General features: G+C 41.1%; 1 protein-coding gene across 7 annotated transcripts in view; it reads left to right on the forward strand.

The window, feature by feature from the left end:
- The window catches only part of fat1a (FAT atypical cadherin 1a), an 83,859-nt gene that overhangs the window by 32,222 nt on the left and 29,895 nt on the right, over positions 1-21,742 (forward strand). For 5 of the 7 annotated variants that reach the window (XR_012593260.1, XM_074629548.1, XM_074629547.1 and 2 more), the window contains exons 4-9: positions 2,080-2,141; positions 8,551-8,880; positions 10,016-10,232; positions 11,487-11,555; positions 12,143-12,282; positions 21,188-21,463. Coding sequence is in view for 6 of the 7 variants with exons in the window: in XM_074629548.1 (XP_074485649.1) it covers positions 2,080-2,141; positions 8,551-8,880; positions 10,016-10,232; positions 11,487-11,555; positions 12,143-12,282; positions 21,188-21,463 (1,094 nt within the window). In the remaining variant the exon portion in view is untranslated. The remainder of the gene's footprint in view (positions 1-2,079; positions 2,142-8,550; positions 8,881-10,015; positions 10,233-11,486; positions 11,556-12,142; positions 12,283-21,187; positions 21,464-21,742) is intronic. The other 2 variants (XM_074629551.1, XM_074629552.1) reach the window with 1 other exon arrangement.

Genomic DNA, 21,742 nt, shown 5'->3' on the forward strand with positions numbered 1-21,742 from the left:
GCGGCAGTCTTATTCGCCAACTACGTAGCTATTTAGCACTACAAGATGTTTCTGAAAACATTTGAGGCAAGAAATAGGCATTACAGTAACAGAATATTGATTCATATTTGATCAGCGCTGCCTAGTTTGACCGTTTGATCGGAGTTCGCGAGGGATTGACTCGTGGCTTTCATAGACGGAAGCTGGATGGCAGACTCCAGATCAGCTCTGACTGGTTGTTTTTTTCCGGTCTTTGAAATCTTGCAGATGTCATTAGGAACACCGGAGGACACAGAGGCACATGATTTTTTTTCAGATTACCTGTCTCATGCACTTCTGTCAGAATATAGTGACCGTTTTATAAAAATAACTTTTTTTAATCATATTTGCACCATTTCTACCCACTGCAGCTTTAAAGCTTCGAAACTTCGAAACTATTCGGTACAGCTCTATTTGTTGCTCATCAATATGTAGCAGAGCAAAACAATGAGTTGCACCTACGGGAAGTGTTTGGTGTTCTCTATTTTTTTCCAACCAAATATCAGTAGACACATATCCTTGCAGCTCACTGTGAAGATTAAATAAAGCCTAAGAAGGAGAGGATAAAAAAAGGGGGAGCAAAAGCGCCTCGCTCAAATGCCTCAATTGCAGTGCTGAGGGAGGGCTATTTCAGGACCTGTAAGTTGTGGCCTGCTATTCTCGTTGCAGGCATATGTGCCATTGATGGGTTTGGGTTTCGGAAATCCTTTGCCTTATGCTAATCAGGCGCAGTGTGGCAAGCAGACATCTCTGGTGCGGTTAAAGTTGGCATGTCTACTCTACACTCAGCGTCTCTGCAAAGTTGCAATTACATCGGTAGTGAGAACAGAACGCTGCTTATAACGTAGCCATGTAGCAATAGCCTTCCCCCCTTTCTTCTCTTTTCTTCCCTTGTTTGTGAATTTGATTCAAAATTGGATTAGCCAGGAACTCAAGCTTGTTTTATTTTTACTTTTGTCAAACCCTGGCTTAACAAAAGTCCCTTCTGTGTGATTGACTGGTCACACAACATCAATCCTCCACTTAATGTGAACAGTAGATCTAAAAAAGACCCTTGGAACATGTCAACTAGCAGCAGGATCTTTTCTGAAGTTTCCTCCTCTCTGTTTCAAAGAGTGCTCCGGACTGGGGGCGATGTCTGACTGGCTCTCTGTTTATTCAGCTTGTGGAAGAATTAAAAGCAGGGTGTCGAGGCTACGCTGCTGTTTGGACACTATTTGCAGACCTCTGTGATATTTCACATATGTGAGGCGGTGTGGTGGGCTGTCTGGAAACTGGTTTGAGCTAAAACAGGGTAAACCTACAGGGAGAGCACTCCTCCATATGCAAACTCTTAACTCATGAGTGACTGATGAGATAACCAGCAGGGTTCAGATAATGTCACCCAACAGTGAGTGGGAGGAGTTGTATTAATTGAATTTTGTTTTCACTGCGCCAGTGTTTTCTAAAAGCGCCTCTTTGGCTCTCAACCTGATAACATGAGCTACACAGTTAGTTAGTCCACCATGTAACCTACTGATACTGGATATCAGTATTCAATATTAATATATGAGGGTTTAAAAAATCCAATATATCAACAAACAATATATTGGCCAATATATACTGTATATTTATTTCCATTAACACATTTCTAACGAGGATCTCTAAAATTTGGTTATTAAAGAATTGAGACCAAGATTTGTGCTGAGCGACAATTTCTTGTTTTTTATCGGCCGACACTGATATCGATATATCTGCAATAAGCTAATATCAGTCGAAATAACAGCCTGGTCCATTGATCTGTCAGCTTGTGGTCCAGCATTTCAGAGACTACTGTATGTATGTAAATGGGAATATTAGTGGAATATTCATTTTCATTAGCTATGTAAACTGCTTCGTAGGAATATTCTCTTTTCCAGAATAAGGTAAAAAAACTGAATATTTTGTACATGTTAACGTAGTTAGTGATATTTAGCCTGTGATTTTATGATTGCTTTATCATGTAAAATATGAGTGGTTATTGTTTTGTGTAATTGATTCTATATCCGTATAATTCATATTATTATTGATTGTCTCCAACAGGTCTGGTTACAACTACTTCTAGAAAACTGGACAGGGAGCAACAAGATGAGCACATTCTTGAGGTAAGCACTTGATTTAGTTAGATTTTCAACTCTAAAGAAAAGCTGTGGACGGATCAGCGCCAGCCAGCCTCTCTTATTTATGTCAAAATGAATTATTAACACGATAATCAAAAGCCTTAAAAAAAATAGATTTTCTGTCTCTGTGGTTTGGCATTTCCAGCTGACTTTGGCCGAGTGCCACGTGTTGCCAACAACAGCATGTCCTCTTGTATATGCAAGAAAGGTCATTTTGGAATAATTTCACCTTGTACTGATTTCCGGATGGGGTTGGACGGAGAGGTGGGAGGCGTGTGGGAGATCCCGGTGACTGTTCCTTTGTTCTTTCCCACTGTTCCGTCTCATGGATGGAACAAGCTAGGACAGGAAACTGTTGTCAAACCAACAGGCCAATGTCTAAACTTGTGGGTTTTAATTGAGCTGGGCTCTGTTCTCTCCTGACGCTTCGCTCCCTCTTTGTCGCCACAGAACCGAGGTTGATAATAGCCGTTTTAATTGTGTTTCCGGTGCTGACAGGGAGCAGATTGGACGCCTTTTAATTATTGTTAGAAGTTACACAATCCAGTGATCACTGGGTGACGGTTAATGCCGGTGCATCTGGTGCCAGAGCAGTGTTGTATTTCATACTCTGATTGTACATGCACTGCGCTAATTGCATTACGGGGCTGAGAGTAAATGATAGGGATGAAAGTGGGGGATAAAGGAAGACTGTGTCGCTTTATAGACATATTTTGCTGATGAAATTAAATTGAATAACAAGGATGTTAGAGAAAAACAACAAAATTAAATCTTTTGTACTACACCTGTTGAATTTTTGAAGTTTTTCAAGGTCAGAAAAAGGTTCCCATACAAACCCAAAGCTCCTCCATCTAGCGGTTTACTCTAGACGTAGAATTGCTACTTTTGAATAACAAGGTTGGAACTGGTGTCTGATTCAGTTGTCTGTAAAAAAAAAAAAAAAAAAATTCCCACCTAAACTCAGCTAAGCTGAGTTCATGAATTTTGTTCTTTTTTTCAAAATGCCTCCAGACAGACATCTAATAACCACATTAAACACTCAGCTCAAACTCAGCTCGACTTTAATGACACGCCAAATTCAACACGCCTATTCTCTTCATGCTAATAGTCTGCCTTTTCTTTGTAATGTTTACTACTAAAGCTTACAGATACTGTTATTCCAGTGCACAAAGAACCAACATTTTCTCTGGAAAATAACGGATAAAAGATCTCTCTTGAACATTCCTGTTTAATCTGAATATGAGTTGTAGGGATAATTTGAAGCAAGTAACTTTTGACCTAAATGGGTAGAAAGTGGCTGAGTGAACACAGGCTGGAAAGAACCGTGTAGCCATGGCAACTTAAGAAGTTTGTGTGTGTTGGTCACTTGGTTATTGGGAATCCAGCAGGAAGTTCTATATTGGGCCAAACAATCAGGGAGCAGCACAGACCCCTAAAACCGTGCAATTTGCCTTCTCCACACACACTCACACACACACACACACCTTAGTGTATCCTCAGGGCAGCTAATCAAGGTATAATCATGACTCAGAAGAATATATGTGTGTGCGCACATTCCTTTGTGTGTGAACTGTGTGCTGGCAGAACAAATCAAATGTGAAGTCCATACCAGTGTTGAAGTTTTTGTACGAGCTTGTTGTAGGGGAAGAAGCGAAACATGTGGGGCCATGTGGAACATGTGGAGCAATTAGGGTGGGGGCTGTGTCAGCATTGTTTGCACCAAATGCCGAGAGGAGGTGGAGGGAGCACAGGGGGCCTTCAGCTTTTATGATGAGAGGGATGGGGGTTGGTAGTCGTCGTGTGCCTGTGTGTGAAAGAGAGAGAGAGAGCTAAAGGCAGAAAGGCAGCGGGGGAATTTGAGAAAAGGCAAAGCCGCTCCTGATGGTCTGAGTGTGGGCTCTAGCGGCAGGATGAGAGGCCGCCGTCCCCGGAAGGAGGGGGGTGGGTAAATAGCAAAAAGTAGGACATGCCAGGACATGCTTAGGATCCAGGCCTTTGACTGAGAACATTATAATGGAAAACCAGAGGTGAATGGGCTGTTAACATCTGTTGTCTGGAGCCTATCCCAGCAAGCAGTTGGCAAGACGCAGTGTACCTGGACAGGTTGCTAGTCTGGCCTGTTTGACTAAGATAATAGAACCTACTCAGTCTATTTTTTTCTGATTAATCGTTTAATCTATAAAATATAAAAACAACATTGTGCATCATAAGTTGAACAATGTGGCGACTAGATTGGTTGTTTTCTCTGACCAGCTCTCCAAAACCCAAACAGTTTACAATGATACAAAACCAGAAATCCTCTATGTGAGGAATTAGAGAATATTTAGTATTTTTTTCTTTAGAAATGACTTAAATGATGAGTCCATTATTGATGGTTGCTTATCAAAATTGTTCAATATTCTGTTCATCAATTAATCACCTGACACATTTGACCACATTATATTAAAGGGGACATCTCATGCTCATTACCAGGTTCATACTTGTATTTTGGGTTTCCACCAGAACATGTTTACTTGCTTTAATATTCGAAAAAATACATTATTTTTCTCATACTGTCTGTGTGAATATACCTGTATTCATGCTCTGTCTGAAACGCTCCGTTTAGCGCTGGTCTCTTTAAGCCCCCCTCCCGAAAAAGCCCAGTCTGCTCTGATTGGCTTGTGAGAAAAATATGGTACACCTTTGCAAAGGTAGTTCTCAAGCTGTTGCCGATATATTCTAATGAGTCTTTGTGACATAGGAAGGGGAGCCAAATCTTTCTCATTTCACAGTTTGTGGGTTGGTAGGCACTCCAGATACCCAAATGCATGAACACAAGCACTGCAAAAAGTGAGTTTTTCATGATATGTTCCCTTTAAGTGACAGCTATGATACCAAAACAGTGTAGATGTAATTGTATTTTTGAGGCAAAATGTATAGCCCATGTTGACCAGTAGCTCCAGGAACTGTGAAATAACTTATAGTGTGAACTAAAATCCACCTTTGAGCATTCCTGTTTGGGTTTCCACTGCATCTGAACAACTGTGAGGATTAAACTCTTCACCAACATGAGTTCCTCTGAAGGTTGCTGGTCCCCTGGGAAAGTTTCTGCAGTGGAAAAATCCTAGGAGTAGGAATATTGTGGCAGCGATATATAGTTTTCTTCTCTATATAATTTAGCAGTTATTACAGCCGGCAGTAGTATCTCCTCTGAAATGCTCTATGGAAACAGGGCGCTATGCAAACAAATGCTGTGGAACTTCAGCTTCTGTTAATTCTCCCCAACATTATAGTCAAGCACAATAGACGTTTGTATAGAAACTAACTACACAGATTCCCAGGTGATTTTAATCAACATTGAATGCATTAAAACAACATTACGAACATATGGTCGGTCAGAAGAAGTTAAAAGTTTTGCAATAGATAATCAGAACATAATGGATTGGCTCGGTTCACAGCAGCGCTATACTGATGCAACGAGACACACTCCCTCTGGTGTAGCTTCTCTGTCTTTTGTGTGGTTTGCCTAATTATCAAACAAAGGCTTTTGATGAACATTTCCCAAAGACAGATGCACGGGGATGAATAGTGTCCATGCACACAGATACACACATAGCAGTGTTGTTGAGGTACTGTGCAGCTGAGACATTTAATAGGCCTCCTTCCACAAACAGCTTGCCGTTTCAAGGCATTTTATATAATCAGGAATATCAGGCACTACACCGTCATATGTAAAGCTCATGTGGTCATAATGGAAATGTTCATTACACAGTGCAGGATGAGCACCAACATATCCTCCCTGAGAGAGACATTCACACTAAGGTTTCTTGTCATTCTGTTTAATTAATTCTGCTCATGTGAACAGCACGGACAGCTGCAGACACTGCGAGAAAAACAAAAAACACATTACTTTAGTAATTGAAACTATAGCACCAAATAGTGTGTGCCTGGCCCCGGACTCCTGACGGTTTTTAGTGAAGCACTTAGCAGATGGTTTTAAATGACTGTGACATTTGTTCTGCCCTTCTACAGTATATAGCAGCTTGAAGCGAGAAAAATCGCTCACATCTCTGGCTGCGCTCAGACGCGCAACCCGTGAGCCCATTTTTCTGGGACTACATGAAAATTGTTTGTTTAGGTCAGCCCGTAGCTCTTAAGTCTTGATTAAACTCCGCAAACTGTGCACTCAAATGTCCGAACGCACATCGAAGTGTTAAATCATGGCACAAATTACAAAGCGTAAGCACGCCACCAGTAACGCTTGATGTCATGACTTAAATTAAGGCCCCATTAATGATTCAGTTGTGCGACGCCGTCTTTTATACTGAGCACTTGTGGGGTTTAAAAAAGCCTCCCGGCCTTTATATTAGTGGAGCGCAGTAAGTCTTAATGTTTATTAGCAGTGCGAAATCTTTGTTTGCAAGTTTGACACACAGCAGCAGAGTCGGTGCAGCTGGTGCTATCGGCGTGAAGAGGTGCAGCTAATTAAAAATAATTAGCTCTGGTGGGTTGTTCGTGTAGCGACCATTCAAGCTACCGTCATCATGATCACAGGCGAGCACACGAAACGTTACTTCAGATTAGTAATGTTTTTAGTTCACCATAACAGCCTCCAGATTAAACAAACCATGTTTACCTGAATACACCAACCCGAGCTAGTGACTCCCCAGGGGCAACAGTGGATACAGTATTATTTTACAAAATAAGAAAATGTCTCTCCTGCTAATTTACATTATTTCATTTCTAAAGTGGTCTTTTAATTACATCCCAGTTTGCATGAGAGCTGATACTGAAAGGTAAACTCAGCATTTGGTATTGTGCCCCAAAATACCCCCAAATTGATTTGGGTGCTTGTACCTCAATGCATAAAATTAAATCTACACTCCGAAAGTCAATTTTTACTTGTCTTATGTATTAGCCTTTATCAAATAACAACAAAGACTAAAGTTAATTGTCAATTTCAATTTGTATTTAAAGGAACAGTATGTCACATTTCAGATGATTTATTAGCAGAAATGGAATATAGTATTCATAACTATGTTTTCATTAGTGTTTAATCACCTGAAACTAAGAGTCGTTGTGTTTTCGTTATCTTAGAATGAGCACTTCATATCTACATAGGGATCGGGTCCTCTTCACAGTTGCCATGTTGCTCTATCATGTTTCTACAGTAGCCCAGAACAGACAAACCAAACACCGGCTCTAGAGAGAGCCTTTCGCGTCTTTACGTTACCTGAAGGCCATCGTAGTTCTCCGACACGCTTGTAAAACTGCAGTAGGTCTTAGAGTGCAAAAAACGTGGTATTGCCAGCTACCGTCTGACTTCCGTTGCTCCTAAAGTAGTGTTAATATGTAAGGATGGCCTCTAAGCGAGGTGAATGGCGTTACCATGGGTTTGAGCTCGGTGGCTCACGTTACCGCAGTCTTAGAAAGGGAGGGGTGAGCGGAGGGGTACTAGGTTGGTTACAATCTGCAACCCCACCACTAGATGTCACCAAATCCTACACACTGTACCTTTTAAGGAAATGAATCAGAACAAGGACATACTGTAGTGTGTCATGGGTGCAAAGCAACAAATATTCATGCATATAATCTTTATTGTTGATCCCTGCAGTAGTGTCAGGCTGCTCTTTACATTCAACCAGACAAAGTGGTTTGAACCAAATAATCACACAACCAAGGGACCAAAGTTGCTGATATTAAAGTCCCGTAGCAGGGATGAAAATACATAAAATCCAATTCAGTCTTGTATATTCCTGCTGGAGAATTTTGCCTTACAAGACTCAGAGATTTGTACTTGTAGTTCTGAAAAAGTCTCCCTTTTTACAACATCATTAGACAGGGAAGGAGCATGCTCTATGGATTACTTTATGACTAAGCATTTGACTGGATTCATTCATTACACTGCGGAGACTAGATTATTAGATAGCAGCTTGTTACTGATTTGAGTTGTGTTTTTAAGTAAAGTGTGTGTTAGAAAAGACCCCCTGCCAGCAAAGCTCAGAAGGAGTTGCCTTTAAGTTTGGCTGCTAGTTAAGTTGCTGAGAAAGAAGTGGAATGAAAGCATGATGAAGGGAAAAAGCACACTTCCCCATTTCATCTCTTCTTTGATTATTTTAGGCTTTGGAAATGATGAGTTTCTAACACAGCTCTCTTGATCTTGATAGTTTAACATAGTTTGCAATGATTTTGCTGGAATTATCAACCCTTTCTAACTTATTTACTGCATCTTTCCCAAAACTTTTAACATTTGAAGGGATTCAGGTCTTTACTGTAGCTAAAGAAAACAAAAGGGGCATGAGAGAAATTGAATGTGATTTGAAGTTCACTGCATCAAATGGTATTTGCTTCCTTTGTTGTCAGCCCCGAGCCTTTGAGTCTACGTAGTTCTGAAGCTTTTATTCCTCCTCCTCAGATCACAGTCACCGACCACGGCGTTCCGGCTAAATCCACCACTGTCCGCGTCATCGTCCGAGTCCTCGACGAGAACGACAACAGGCCGTTGTTCCTGGAGAAGATCTACAAGATCAAGCTCCCGGAGCGGGAGAGGCCGGAGAGAGAGAGAGCCATGAAGAGAGACCCGGTGTATCGGGTCATCGCATCAGACCGCGATGAAGGACCTAATGCCGAGATCTCTTACAGCATCGAGGAGGGAGATGAAAACGGAAAGTTCTTTATCGAGCCCAAGACCGGCATGGTGTCTTCCAAGAAGTTCTCTTCTGCTGGAGAATACGACATTCTCACAGTGAGTATCCAATCACAGGGCTTCACCCTCAGCCTCATAGTCTCTCAGTGAGCAGTAATTGTTTACAACAGATGCTTGTTTATTGTTTTACTGTCGTATTCTCCTCTTTGTCTCAAGTTTTTTTACTCCCTTTGTTTCTCTAACTTCCTTTTTCTCAGTTTTTGTGTTAAATATGTAGTAAAAAGTCTCTGTAGAAAGGGACCAAAAGATAATTGGTCCACACACATCATGTTGGTCCACAAGTGTAGAAGGCAATTACTTGCAAAAAGCATCCATTTTAAGTTTAAGGGCACACGTTCCAAACACACAGCCCACACTGTCCAATTAGGATCTCATTGTTACAAGGATGTACAGTTTTCTGCTTTATTACCATGGTCTTATTACTGTGGTGCCTTCGTCATCGAGAGCCAAGTTTGTCAATCATTGACTTCTTTTTGGCCGTTTGTTACGGCGTGCGGCACTTTCTACTCATCATGGCAGCTGTTTTTTTAAGAATATCTTAGAATGACTGAGGAATATATGTGTTATGTGTGTGAAAAATTAATGCTATCTGTCAGTCTTCCACCTGGGAGACAAAAAAGCAAGAATTAACCCCTTGTGTAGTCATCGCAGATGGCTGTGAAAACTGCCGAGGTGATACTTGACGCTCGCCTTTTTTGGTGTAGACTGATTTTTACCCAGATTTTACGTCCCCACACATCCAAAGTTGTGTCTCCTGCTGCAAGAAGACACTGCTCACTACAGTTTACAGTCATTGAAGTCCACACAAAAGGTTGAATCACAAAAGAGTAGCACACAAAAGGTGTTTTGTTATTCAAAATGCACGGTTCTCTTTGCCATGTTGACAGCTCAGAGTACGGAAAAGCTTTTACAATTGAAACACAACCCATTCTATGGATTTGTGCCATAAATCCGTAGTTCTACTTATATTATGTATGCACTGTGCATAAAATGTAATATTGGCATATTTTATCTGTAAGCATTAACTAGCAAGCTACATAACCAAACTTTTCTGTATATTTACTTCTGAAGAGTTTCAGGCAGAGGATCCGCCAGAGAGCTGTACAGAAACTCATTTCCAACAAATTGTTGCGTAACACTGTGTAACGTCTTTCATTCTCTGCCTCTCTCTCAGATTAAAGCCGTCGACAATGGACGCCCTCAGAAATCCTCCACTTGTCGTCTGCACATCGAGTGGATTTCCAAACCAGAATTGCCGGCCGATGCAGCTCCCCTGCTCTTCGAGGAGTCCCCCTTCACCTTCTCTGTAATGGAAAGCGACCCTGTAGCACACATGGTGGGGGTCGTCGCCACAGAATCCTCTGATGTTCCCGTGTGGTTTGAAATCACAGGTATTGCCTTCTTCAAATGCTTCTCTGTCGTTGTGTGTGCATGCATACTGTAGAGATGTTCCATGTCATAGAAATGCATTGTAGGTATAAAATTAGGACTAACAGTGTTTGTGTGTGATATGTTTGAGAAATATGGAAAATTACTTAAAAACTTTTCATTATTGGTAGATAATTTATCGGGCCTGATATATATTGTGCATCCCTAATAGAAATTTATTATTTTTGTGAAAACAGCATATAGTATTGTCACAGAGCGACAGACAATTAGACCGCTAAGAGATATATCAAGTGTAGCAGGGAAACAAGACATGGCTAGCCTTCGCTAAAGCTAAAACCAAATTTACTTTTATGATGTTTTCCTGGTTGTATTCTGTAATTGAAAATATCCATTCCAGTCATGATGCAGAAACAAACTAAACTCCTGCATAACTAGCTTTGCATCAACTTTTGATTCCAGTAGATTTCATGTGAATTATTGCGATTAAGCTGCCTTTAAATCACATATTAAATATAGTAAATTGTAGATTAATTTATAATTGATTTAAATGAAGTGTAGATATTAATAGTATAGCATTTAAACCCTAAAAAAAGTGAATAAGAAAGGTTAAAGAACACATTCTGTTTGTAGATGCTGTGTTTTCCCTGAAGATTGTCCAAAGGCAAAGTGCAGTAATCACATTTTTTAGTGCGTATGTTGGTATTTATGGCATTTACTGTATGTAAGTTCTTAATCAACCTAAACATGAAGAAAAGACCAGTTGTCATTGTGGAACAGTTTGTCAGCTAGCTTCAAAACTTTTAAAAAAAAACAATTTCCCTCAATTTCATTGTTTTTCTGTATTACTGTGTGTTGCCTTTGAAGAGCAGATTAGATAAGAATCAAAAAATAATAACTCACAAACAACAACTATTGATACTTTTCCTAGCTTCCCTGTGTGAGCCGACTGAGATGCAGTATATTTCCTTACACTTTTAATTGGCAGCTCTGTTTTGAAGTGTTAAAACTTAATTCATTCTCTCTTGTTTTTGTTTCTAACTTGTGATAGGCACTGTATGCATGAGAAGATTTAAATTGACTGCTTTCAAAAGTGCTTGCCTCTTCTTCTTCCTTCCTCCCAGCCTGTCCTCCCTCTAATCAATGTCTGACTGACGCGTCTCTTTTTCTTTTCTTCTCTTCTCTTCTCTCTCTGTGCTCGGCTTACCGCTTTCCTCTATTCCTCTGGAATGTTCTGTTTGGTTGGATTTTTTTGCAAGACGGCATAGAGGATGCTGAGATGTTTTACATCCTTCAGATGGCTTGTGACCACAACTGTACGGCAGAAGGTAGCTGCTGGGATCTCCTAATAGGCTGTGCTGTATTACCAGATCATCCTCCATTGTGTGTTGGTGCTGCCTGTTGGCTGTGGTTGAATTGTGTTGTGCTGCTGGATTGATGTTGTGCCACATTTCCCCCCCTAAACCTGTGACCTGATTAAGTGTCTCAAGAGAAAAAGCAAAGGCTCCTCTCCTTACCTTGTGTGAATTAGAGCTCCATTTCCACTGTTGTTGTGTGGTTGAAACATGAGAGTTAAACTCATTTCAATCGCTATATAAAAGGATGTGTTGTGTTGTTGTACATTCATCATGTTTATGTACCCATCCTGTGCGTGTTAGGGTGAATTGCATGACCTAGCTATCATGTGAATCATTTTTAGATAAACAACAAATCTGTACCGATAGTTAATGATATCAACGTCATCTTTTCATTATTATCTTCGACATCAGCACAGCAGGAAATTGATGTTTGTATGCTCATCTCAGCGCCCCCCATTTCCGTGTTTGTGTAACCTTGCTACATGCGCACAACTAAGCGATGATCTGTCACTAATCTTTTGTCCTTGTTGTTTGCACAAAAAAACATAATTCCACAGGTGGTAATTATGACAGCCGCTTTGACGTGGGCAAAGCCAGCGGAACCTTGATTGTTGCGCGGCCCATGGACGCCGAGCAGAAATCAAATTACAACCTGACGGTGGAAGCCACAGATGGGACACGAACTGTCAGCACCCAGGTAATTGAAACACTAATGAAACGGTTGGAAGCTGATGAGGCAGTTGTCATGGTTCTGCTTTTCTCTTGTGAGGAATAGCAGCGAGGAAAAGGGGACGGGTAATGAGTGAAGCATTGGCCAAACTGTCCTGTTTGTTGTGATATGTTTATGTTGTGATGCTATCATTGCTCCCAACTGACAGTTAATAGGTTTGAGTCTCATTACGTCCCTACATGACCTGACTTCTAACTGTAAAATTGGACAGATAACACAAAGAAATATGGGCTATGGTATGGTGAGGCTGTGCTGTTTTAAGAGATCTTCTGATATTGTCTGGTGCAGCCTGTGGGGTGTGGGTCTCGATGTGTTTTACTGCCAGATTTACTGCTGTATTATCATTATCAGCTCATCAGTTAGGGAGAAAGAAAATATTCCAAAGCAGACTTAAAGGTACAGTGTGTATGATTTGGTGGCATCTAGTGGTGTGGTTGCAGATTGCAACCAACTGAGTAACCCTGCGCTCCTTCCTCATTCCCTTTACAAGACTGCAGTAGCGTGAGCCGCCGAGTGCAAAACCATGGTAACTAGGGCTGTTTATTGGCAAGAATCTGGCGATACCATACGTATCCTGATACAGGGGTTACGATACAATATATTGTGATATACTGTATTGCGATACTGCAAGCAAGGCGAAATATTGTGATTTTTTAAACCTAATTTTAGGAAAACTGTCCTAGATTTTATGCATATGGTGGTATGTTGTTTATACTGAGTAAAAAAATACTTTTTTTATGCAATCAGAACCTATGGGACCTGCATTTGCATTTATCACAGTCCCTTTGAGAATCAATACAGTATCTCAAAACATAGTATTGCGTTACTCAATATTTTCAATATTTTCTTACACCCATAGTAGTAATGCAGTTCGCCTCGCTCAGAGGCCATCCTTATCACAATAACCTAAAGTAGTTTAGGAGCAACACAAGTCAGACGGCGGCTGGCCGCAGCACGGTTTTGCACTCTGCGGCTCAAGTTACTGCAGTTTCATAAGTGTGTCGGAGAACTACGGTGGCCTTTAGGTAACGTAAAAATGTGAAAGCCTGTCTCTAGAGTCAGTGTTTGGTTTATCTGTTCTGTGCTACTGTAGAAACATGGTGGAGCAACATGGCTCTGTGAAGAGGACCCGCTCGCTATGTAGATAAGCTAACAAAAACACAACGATTTTTAGTTTCAGGTGATTATACACTAAAGAAAACATAGTTATAAATATTATATTCCATTTCTGTTATTAGATCCACTGAAATGTTAAACACTGGACCTTTAATCAAGACTCTTTTCTTGAGCAAGTTTTCATGATATGGGCGGACAGTGTTCCTCCTCCTCGTTCTCTACCATCTCAGTTGAGCGTTGAACTCCAGGAATCTTCCATTGTCTCATTCCTGACGCAGAGCTGCTGTGATGATGGTGCCGTCTAGCCAGAGGTTGTTTTTTTTAAGTATACATTCTTGAGCCCCCTCCACTCCTCCATTCCTCCCTCTCTGCCGCGTTTGTCTCTGAACCTGTGAACCTTCTCTTACTCTTTTCTGAGAGGAACAGATTGCCATTGTGTTTTCTGAAAGGACTCTAAATAGATAAATATATTAAACTCATACATATACGAGTGTGCTCATGGTACAGTCTGGAAACTGCAAAAGATGCTTTTATGCAGAAGAAGAAAAGCACAAGGTACTGCACCATAAGACCCTATGTGAACCATTTTGATGAAAGAGGAAACTAAAAGTTGCTTCCACAAAACTTTCGAAGCAGTTGCATACTTGCATTTTCATATATTAATATGCTAATTTAATCCTTCTTGCATATATCTTGCTCCCCAGCTGATGCCGAAGCTGAACCGCCATGATAAAAGCTTTTAAGCATGCAAGTTGTTTTTTGGTTTTTGTTCGGACGGTCATGGCCTGTCCATGAGATTTTGAGGGTTTTTACAGGGTAGTTTGGGTCATATGGGATGGTGGCATTCAAAATGTTTTGTCCTTTGTCCTCAAAGGGGGGGCTTCAGAGAACTGTAGCTGGAAAAGAATCTATTTGTTGTCACTCGGTATGAATAAAGCCTTTCATCATCTGGCTGCTGTGCTCCACTGAGCCTCAGATGAAGCGCCGCCTTCGCTGGCATTTTGCAGCTCATCCGAGGAAGCGGCGCGTCCTTTAGTTTAGTGCAGAAACCTTAAAAACAGCCAGTACCTATTTTCTCAGCCGTGATTTTTCTCTCCACATAAAGCACTTTCTTAAAAGCCCTGGCAACAGACACTTGTTTAAAAGCCTCTCAGCAATAATACTGCATGCAGTGACATTTTAAGTCTAATTAATCACATTCAAAGGTTAACCTATTCAAAAGGTCTAATTCTCAGTGGAGCTTGATTCTCAGTGGTGCCGACTGCACTAGCAACCCTTTCACAATACAGGGAATGTTTTAATTCAGTGTTCATATAAAAGTACAGGGTGGCTTATTGGACTTCAAAACTGACTCTTATTATATTTTGTTTTAGCTCACATATAAAAGCAATGAAATGGAGTCAAATTAGGGCTGTGTATTGGCAAGAATCTGCAATACGAAACGTATCATGATACAGGGGTAACAATTCAGTATATTGTAATATATTGCGATATTGTAAGCAAGGTGATGATATATTGCGATTTTTTAAAATCTAATTTTAGGAAAACTGTCATAGTATAAAGACACACCACCATATGTATAAAATCTGAGTGAAAAAAAGTCACTATATAAAATGGCTTCTATGGGGACTAACATCATCATACATGAATACAATTGGAGTCATTGAATCCACAAGAGTCTCAGCTTTCCAGTGATACCAAATTTATGCAAATCCAAGACCCCATGAAGAAATATTCAAATACACCGTTTTAGAATAGGCAAAAATAACACTTTTGTACTGCATGCAAAAAACAGCATTGTTTTGCCCCAAACTGCATGTGATTATCATAAAGTGGGCATGTCTGTAAAGGGGAGACTCGTGGGTACCCATAGAACTCATTTTCATTCACATATCTTGAGGTCAGAGGTCAAGGGACCCCTTTGAAAATGGCCATGTCAGTTTCTCCTCGGCAAAATTTAGCTTAACTTATTTAGCCTCCTTCTCGACGTGCTAGTATGACATGGGTTTCCTTAGGTTTTCTAGTTTCATATAATACCAGTATCTTCACTCTAGCTCTAAAACTGAGCCTGCTACAACATCTGAAAGACAGAATAGCGGCTGTTGGATTTTTAAGAGGTTAATTAAAAATGTATAGTGTTTTTGAGAATTGACACAATATCACAAAACATAATATTGCAATACTTAATGTGTATCGATATTTTCTCACACCCCTTAATCAAATGCAATGTTGATGTTATAACAATTAATTTATACCAAAACATCAAGACTGGCTGACATATTCACATATGTCTTTTCAATGCTTGAGCGCAGTTTAGAGTGTGGAGTTAAAACATTTTAGAAAATCTGGTGACTTTGGCATTAAATGTCAACATCTTGATACTAATCTACCTTCAAAACTTAACAAGCATGTCATACTTTACACAGTACCGCAAATGTTCCAAGTGTGATGGCAAGTTTTGCTGTAAGCACTGCTTGATGATCAGCTCTATCAGTTATATCTCTACAAGCCATCACAGCTCATTTGAACCTTCAGTTTAACACAAGAAATGGGTCAAAGTATAATCACTCTTTCAGCATATCAGATGAAGCTTATCAGATGAAGCGTATCGCCTGTTTCACACTGTCTGCATATTTTAAACATGCATATTTTTGAATTTATTATTAGAGCTGTGTTTGTAAGATATAGACAGTCCTGCAGACCCAGCTGACCACTGTAGGTCAGCTGTTTTCCATAGAGGGAACGGATTTACTGAATTTGTATGCTCCATAAACCACACTTGTGATGTGATTTAGGCCAGTTGCCTGGGATATGCTGAGAGCCAAATGGGTGACTGGAAAAGGCATACGGTAATATCAGAGACTGTAGCAATCCCCAAAATATGGTACGCTTGTAAAAAATTAATCCCTGATAGTGGAAATTTGTTATTTATTGTTTTTTCCACAAAGAAAGTTGTGAAAACCCCTTACTGTGTTGGCCTCTGTGCTTCCATTGTTTTGAAAACCAGAATTTAGGTGTGACAGACCAACATGTCTTTAGTGTAGTATCTATCTATCCTTCATATTTGATGTATCACATAGAGTACCAGTTCGTTGACTTGCACATATTTGTGGGAGAGCCTTAAATGTCCTGAGGATTCAGCATACGGAGTGCTTCATGTTTCAGGAAAGCCATCTGAGTGTTTTGGCTACTAACTTGTTTATCCGATAACATTGTTCAGCATTGACAGTATTTGCTCTGTCAGCAGGGGTGTTTGAACAGAAACTGTAAATGTACCTCTTGCTGGGGAGAACAGGTTTTTGTAACAGTGGGTAACCAATAGGGCTATTGTCTTGAAAAGGCTGTAGGGGTGGAACGGTTCACAAAATTCACGGTTCAGTTCATATATGTAAATGTAATGTTCCATCTTAAAGTTGTTGGTAAATCCTCAACTGCTGCTTCTGCTAGTTTATACAGGGCAGGCACAACAGACTAAAATTCACACGTGAAGGCTCACGCACTTTGACTATATGCTTTAATTCTGTATTGTTTATGATTGATTGTGGTCGTATATGCAACGATAAACACTCTTATAACATTAGATATTACTTTGGCACGGTGTGAATCTACAGTGGGAGGCTGTCTGAACGCTGTGGGGGAACGGACTCTCCGTTAGTGATGGGCCGGTCGCAAACGAGCCGGCTCAAAGAACCAAATATTTTTGGTTTTAGGTTAAGTTTTTAACTTTTGGAGTACCATTTGAAGTGCAATTGTCAAGTCTTTAACACGGTTCTTGTGTACCACCAGACCGGAGATTGCATACCGCCAGTTAGATAATCCACCTTCTGAGCAATCAATTTCTCTGTCTCTGTGCTTGCAACATAAAATGAATCCAAGAAAAGATCATTTCAGTAGGAAATCATATGCAAAAGAGTCGTTTGTTATTGAATATTAATAAAACTCTTTGGGGACCGCATGTTGTTCACCCTTAAAACAAGTCATACAGAATTTCACTGCAGATTAAATCTACCCGATCACACACATGCAGCGTACCTCGTGAAACTCAAAGTTGCACTTATCTATTCCTCAAATCAAAGTCATGTGGAAGCTGTGCTGCCAGACAGGCTGGCCTATTTTCTCTCTCCTTGGAATGATTTTTTTTGTTCTCTTTCTCCTTGTAGCCCTCTTAGTCTGTCTTCCTGATTTTCTCCCTTTCCGTTTTCTCCCAAAAAAAGCTCCACATTTATTGGCCAGGCATGCAGGGATGATGATTATTCTGTTTGGGTAGAATAAAAAACGCAAACAAGAGCGCTGGACCTCTGTGGGTAGTGGGCTGTGTTAATCCTGTTTTGGGAACATGTTGGAGCGCTCGGTGCCAGTGCCCTGCCTTTGCCCAGAACCTGCCACCTGGCAGGGGGGCTTCCTCTCCTACGCAAGGCACAGGAGGACAATGAGCACAGTGAAAGCCCCCATGTGTCCTTTTCTGGATACACAAAACACAAAAGGTGTTTCGTTATTCAGGAGGCTCTGTTTTCATTGTGATCTCTTAAGCACACTTTTGTTTTCGGATATCTATTTTATTTTTACATAAATGAGCAGAAAATTGAAAATAAAGTTCAATCCAACCTGCACTGGGACTCCAGTGGTGATATCAGTGTGAAGCTCATGGTCTGTGGGAGGTCTGTGGGAAACAGTCGCCCTCTCTGTTATGCACTTTCCATTTGACCATTGTAGTTCTCTGAAGGCGTCTCTGACGGATCAGCTGATGTAGACGAGGGGTGCCGCATTCTAGCTCGGGCACCTCATAGCTAGGAGCTGAGCCAACAAGGCAGGCTCGGCATGCAGCCCAGCCTCCCTTCCCCCCATCTCCAGCTATACGACATCCTCCCTCGGCCATGCAGAAGCACCTCAAGCTGTTCTGCTCACAATCTGTTCCTGGCCTCCTGTTTCTCATGTTATCTCAGTCCACATTACAAAGACTCTTTATGTCTCACTGGAAGGTTCACCTTATTCACTTTTTCTTGCCTTCAGTATCAAAGCGGGCTATTGTATCCAGGACTGTTTTTTCCTGTAGTTTTTTATCTCAGTTACGTCTTTTGTTTGCATATTTTTTTCATTCCCACCCACAACTTGTGTTTTCTAAATTTGACCATTTCCCTCAGCTTTCTTTGCTTTTTTTATTCACCGTCACATCTCTTTCATACTCACATCTCACCCTCACAGCACTTTTTTTCCTTTAGTATCTCCATCTGTCACGTCTGTGTCTCAGTCTCAATCTTGTTCCTCTCCAGCGTTCCCAGCGGAAGTCATACACAAAGACTACAGAGTTTTTCTTCTCCACCAGTATTTCTGCTGCAGTCAGGGTGTATCATGCTGCTTTGTGATGTTTGGGGGCAAAGTTCCTTTGAAGTGCTGTAGAGCCGGGCCCAGTTTGTGTGCATACGGCTGCTGAATAGGCTTTTGTGTGCTTGCTAAACCATCTGAAATAGTACATCGATGCTACTGACCAGGTTCCATTCCTTTCTGCGTCTTGACAGCACTATCAGCTCTCGCCACCTTCCTCACTATTCACAAGACGTGTTATCTGACGCCGGCCAGATTGAGACACATTGGATGGCCTCTTTGTGTGGATGCATGTGTGAAAGTGCACATTTTCTATGTGTGTGGGTGCATGCGTGTGCATCTGTGTGTGTAAAAGGTGGATTGTGAGGGATCTGGTGCTATATGATGTCTGGCATGACATGAGAAGCTTGGAATGAGATCGCTTGTCAGGCTGCTGAGCGTGCAACATACACCAGAGGCCCAATTTCATACGCTTTTTTTCAGGGTTAATTCCTCATTAGAGAGTTGTATTTATTTTACATTACGCATCCTGATTAGCAGTGTGACATGGCTCGCTCATGACACATGACTCGTGGCAAACGGCCAGTTAACAACCCTGACGGAAAGCATGCAGCCCAACGCTCCCCCTGCAAGATGACATCTGTGAGTTTCAGCAGCATTGCCAGCATCCCAGCACAGAGCAGATTGTAAATGTTATCAGCGCTGTCAGGTTGAGTCTATATTTGTCTCTGATATAGGCTCACACGACGCTCAACAAACAGTATTATGACGAAAAACAACAGTGGGCAGTTGTGTTGAGCAGAGATCTGACAAAACCCGGTCAGCTAGTGAGCTGTCAACTGGTCGGAGCTTTTGTGACTATCGTCCCCCTTCACTGTTCCTGCACCAAGCAGCTCGGCTCTGCCTGTTTCCTTACGGGACATCACCCCCTGGTGTTTGGTATGCAGGTGTCTAATCTGGGCTGATCCCTTTGTTCCCCATGTTTGGCAACGGTAGAAGCCCCTTGCTGGTCTGGGAAGCAGAGATGGCATTCCAGCAGCTCTCCATAATCCTCTGTCGGAAGTCCAGTAGACGAGTGGCTGGTGTTGATAAAACATGCTCCCAGTGGAATTTTACAGTTTGGGGATGTTAGATTCTTTGTTGTGCGTGTGGCAAAAAAAACACAGCGACTGCACTTTTTGCTGTCTAAAGCAGGAAGCACGTGTAGAGATTTGTCTCACGGATTTGAGTCTGAGCTGTGTAACCATCCTAGAACTTATATTACTTTTAGACATGTTATATATTGTTAATATCCCCGGATAGGCCCACTAACTTTCCACCGCTGACAGCTCACTGTCAAACGGTTTATCACCCGTGTACTCTCAATTTATTCACCCGCTCTGTGCGTAGCTCACAGTTCATTTAGATGCATTGTGGTTTTTCCGCATTGATTTCTTGTTTTCACTGTTAGCAGCATCAAGTGGCCATTCAGTTAAAATATTGCTTTTGCCATCATACGTATCGATCTGGTCTGTATCTACACAACGCTGCTTATTAATGACAAGCGTGGGAGAAGGATTTGGAAAGTTAAATGTATGGGTGTGTGTGTGTGTGTGTAGACGCAGGGAGGAGAGACTGAAGGTAAAAATAAAGAGGATCATTGTAGTGTGTGTTTTGTTTGTTGATCACTATGATGTTTAAAACCAATAAAGCTGAAGTTGACCAAATATGATAAAAGTTATTTTAATAAAACGGTCACTATATCTCGACAGTAGTGAGAAAGTTTGTTCCGGCCGGTGTGCGGGGCTCGGTTTTGACTTGACTGTTTTCAACATGGCTGTGGGGTCACAAACTTTGTCATTTTACAGCTAAACAGTTCACTACAAGATGTTTCTGAAAGTATTTGAGGAGAGAAATAGGCATTACAGTAACAGAATATTGATTCATATTTGATCAACACTGCCTAGTTTGACTGTTTGATTAGAGTTTGCGAGTTTCGCAAGCAGTGATTGAAAGCTGCCCAGAGACTGCTTGGCTCTGATTGGTTGTTTTTGTCGGGTGTGGGAGAATCTTGCATATGCCATCAGGGGCACTAAAATGAGGCAGAAGAGCATGATTTTTTTCACAGATTATCTGTCTCATGGACTACTGTCAGAGTACACTCACACTAGTATTCTGATTATTATTGGGTTTTTGGAGTATATCATTTATGTGTTTGCACATGTAACCCTAACTCTCATAGAAACTCAAATACATTTTCAACAGTAACTTGTAACACTGTATTTCTTTTGACTGAGTCAACCCTCCAGTTATCCTCTGAAACATGACAGTCCCAAGTACATGATGACAAAATTAGAAAAGTGGCAGATAATAGCCTCAAAATTATTTTCACATGCATGATTTGGAAAATGGTGTTAAAATTGTATTTTCTCTCCAATTTATTTTTCTCCCATAGGTGCTTATCCGTGTCATTGACACCAACAACCACCGGCCACAGTTCTCACAGCAGGTGTACGAGGTGAACGTTCCTGAAGACAAACCAGCCGGGACGGAGGTCCTGCAGATCAGCGCCTCGGACAGAGACGAGAAGAACAAACTGACCTTTACCCTCCTGAGCAGCACCGATCCCTTCAGCCTGAGGAAGTTCCGGCTGGACCCGGGAACAGGCACTCTGTACACCGCTGAACGACTGGATCACGAGACTATGCATCGTCACATCCTCACCGTCATGGTAGGAATCACCCAACACTGATAATTTAACAATAGCTTGATGAATTATGAGATATCCCTACATGTGATTTAATGGAGTTTATTTTAGAATAGTTTGCCTCATTAGAAAATGAAACATCCATGAAATTAAGATAAGCTTGTTTGTTGCTATGCTTTTCAAATATGAATAATTTGCTCTTTTATTATGTTACTGTTCAGGAATGAATTATCCCTTGAGGGCTCTGACACTCTTGTCTGTCACTGTTTTTCTTCCTTTTCGTCCTCCTTCCTATGTCTGTCT

This window comes from Sebastes fasciatus, chromosome 3, assembly GCF_043250625.1.
Source record: "Sebastes fasciatus isolate fSebFas1 chromosome 3, fSebFas1.pri, whole genome shotgun sequence".
Lineage (NCBI taxonomy): Eukaryota > Metazoa > Chordata > Actinopteri > Perciformes > Sebastidae > Sebastes > Sebastes fasciatus.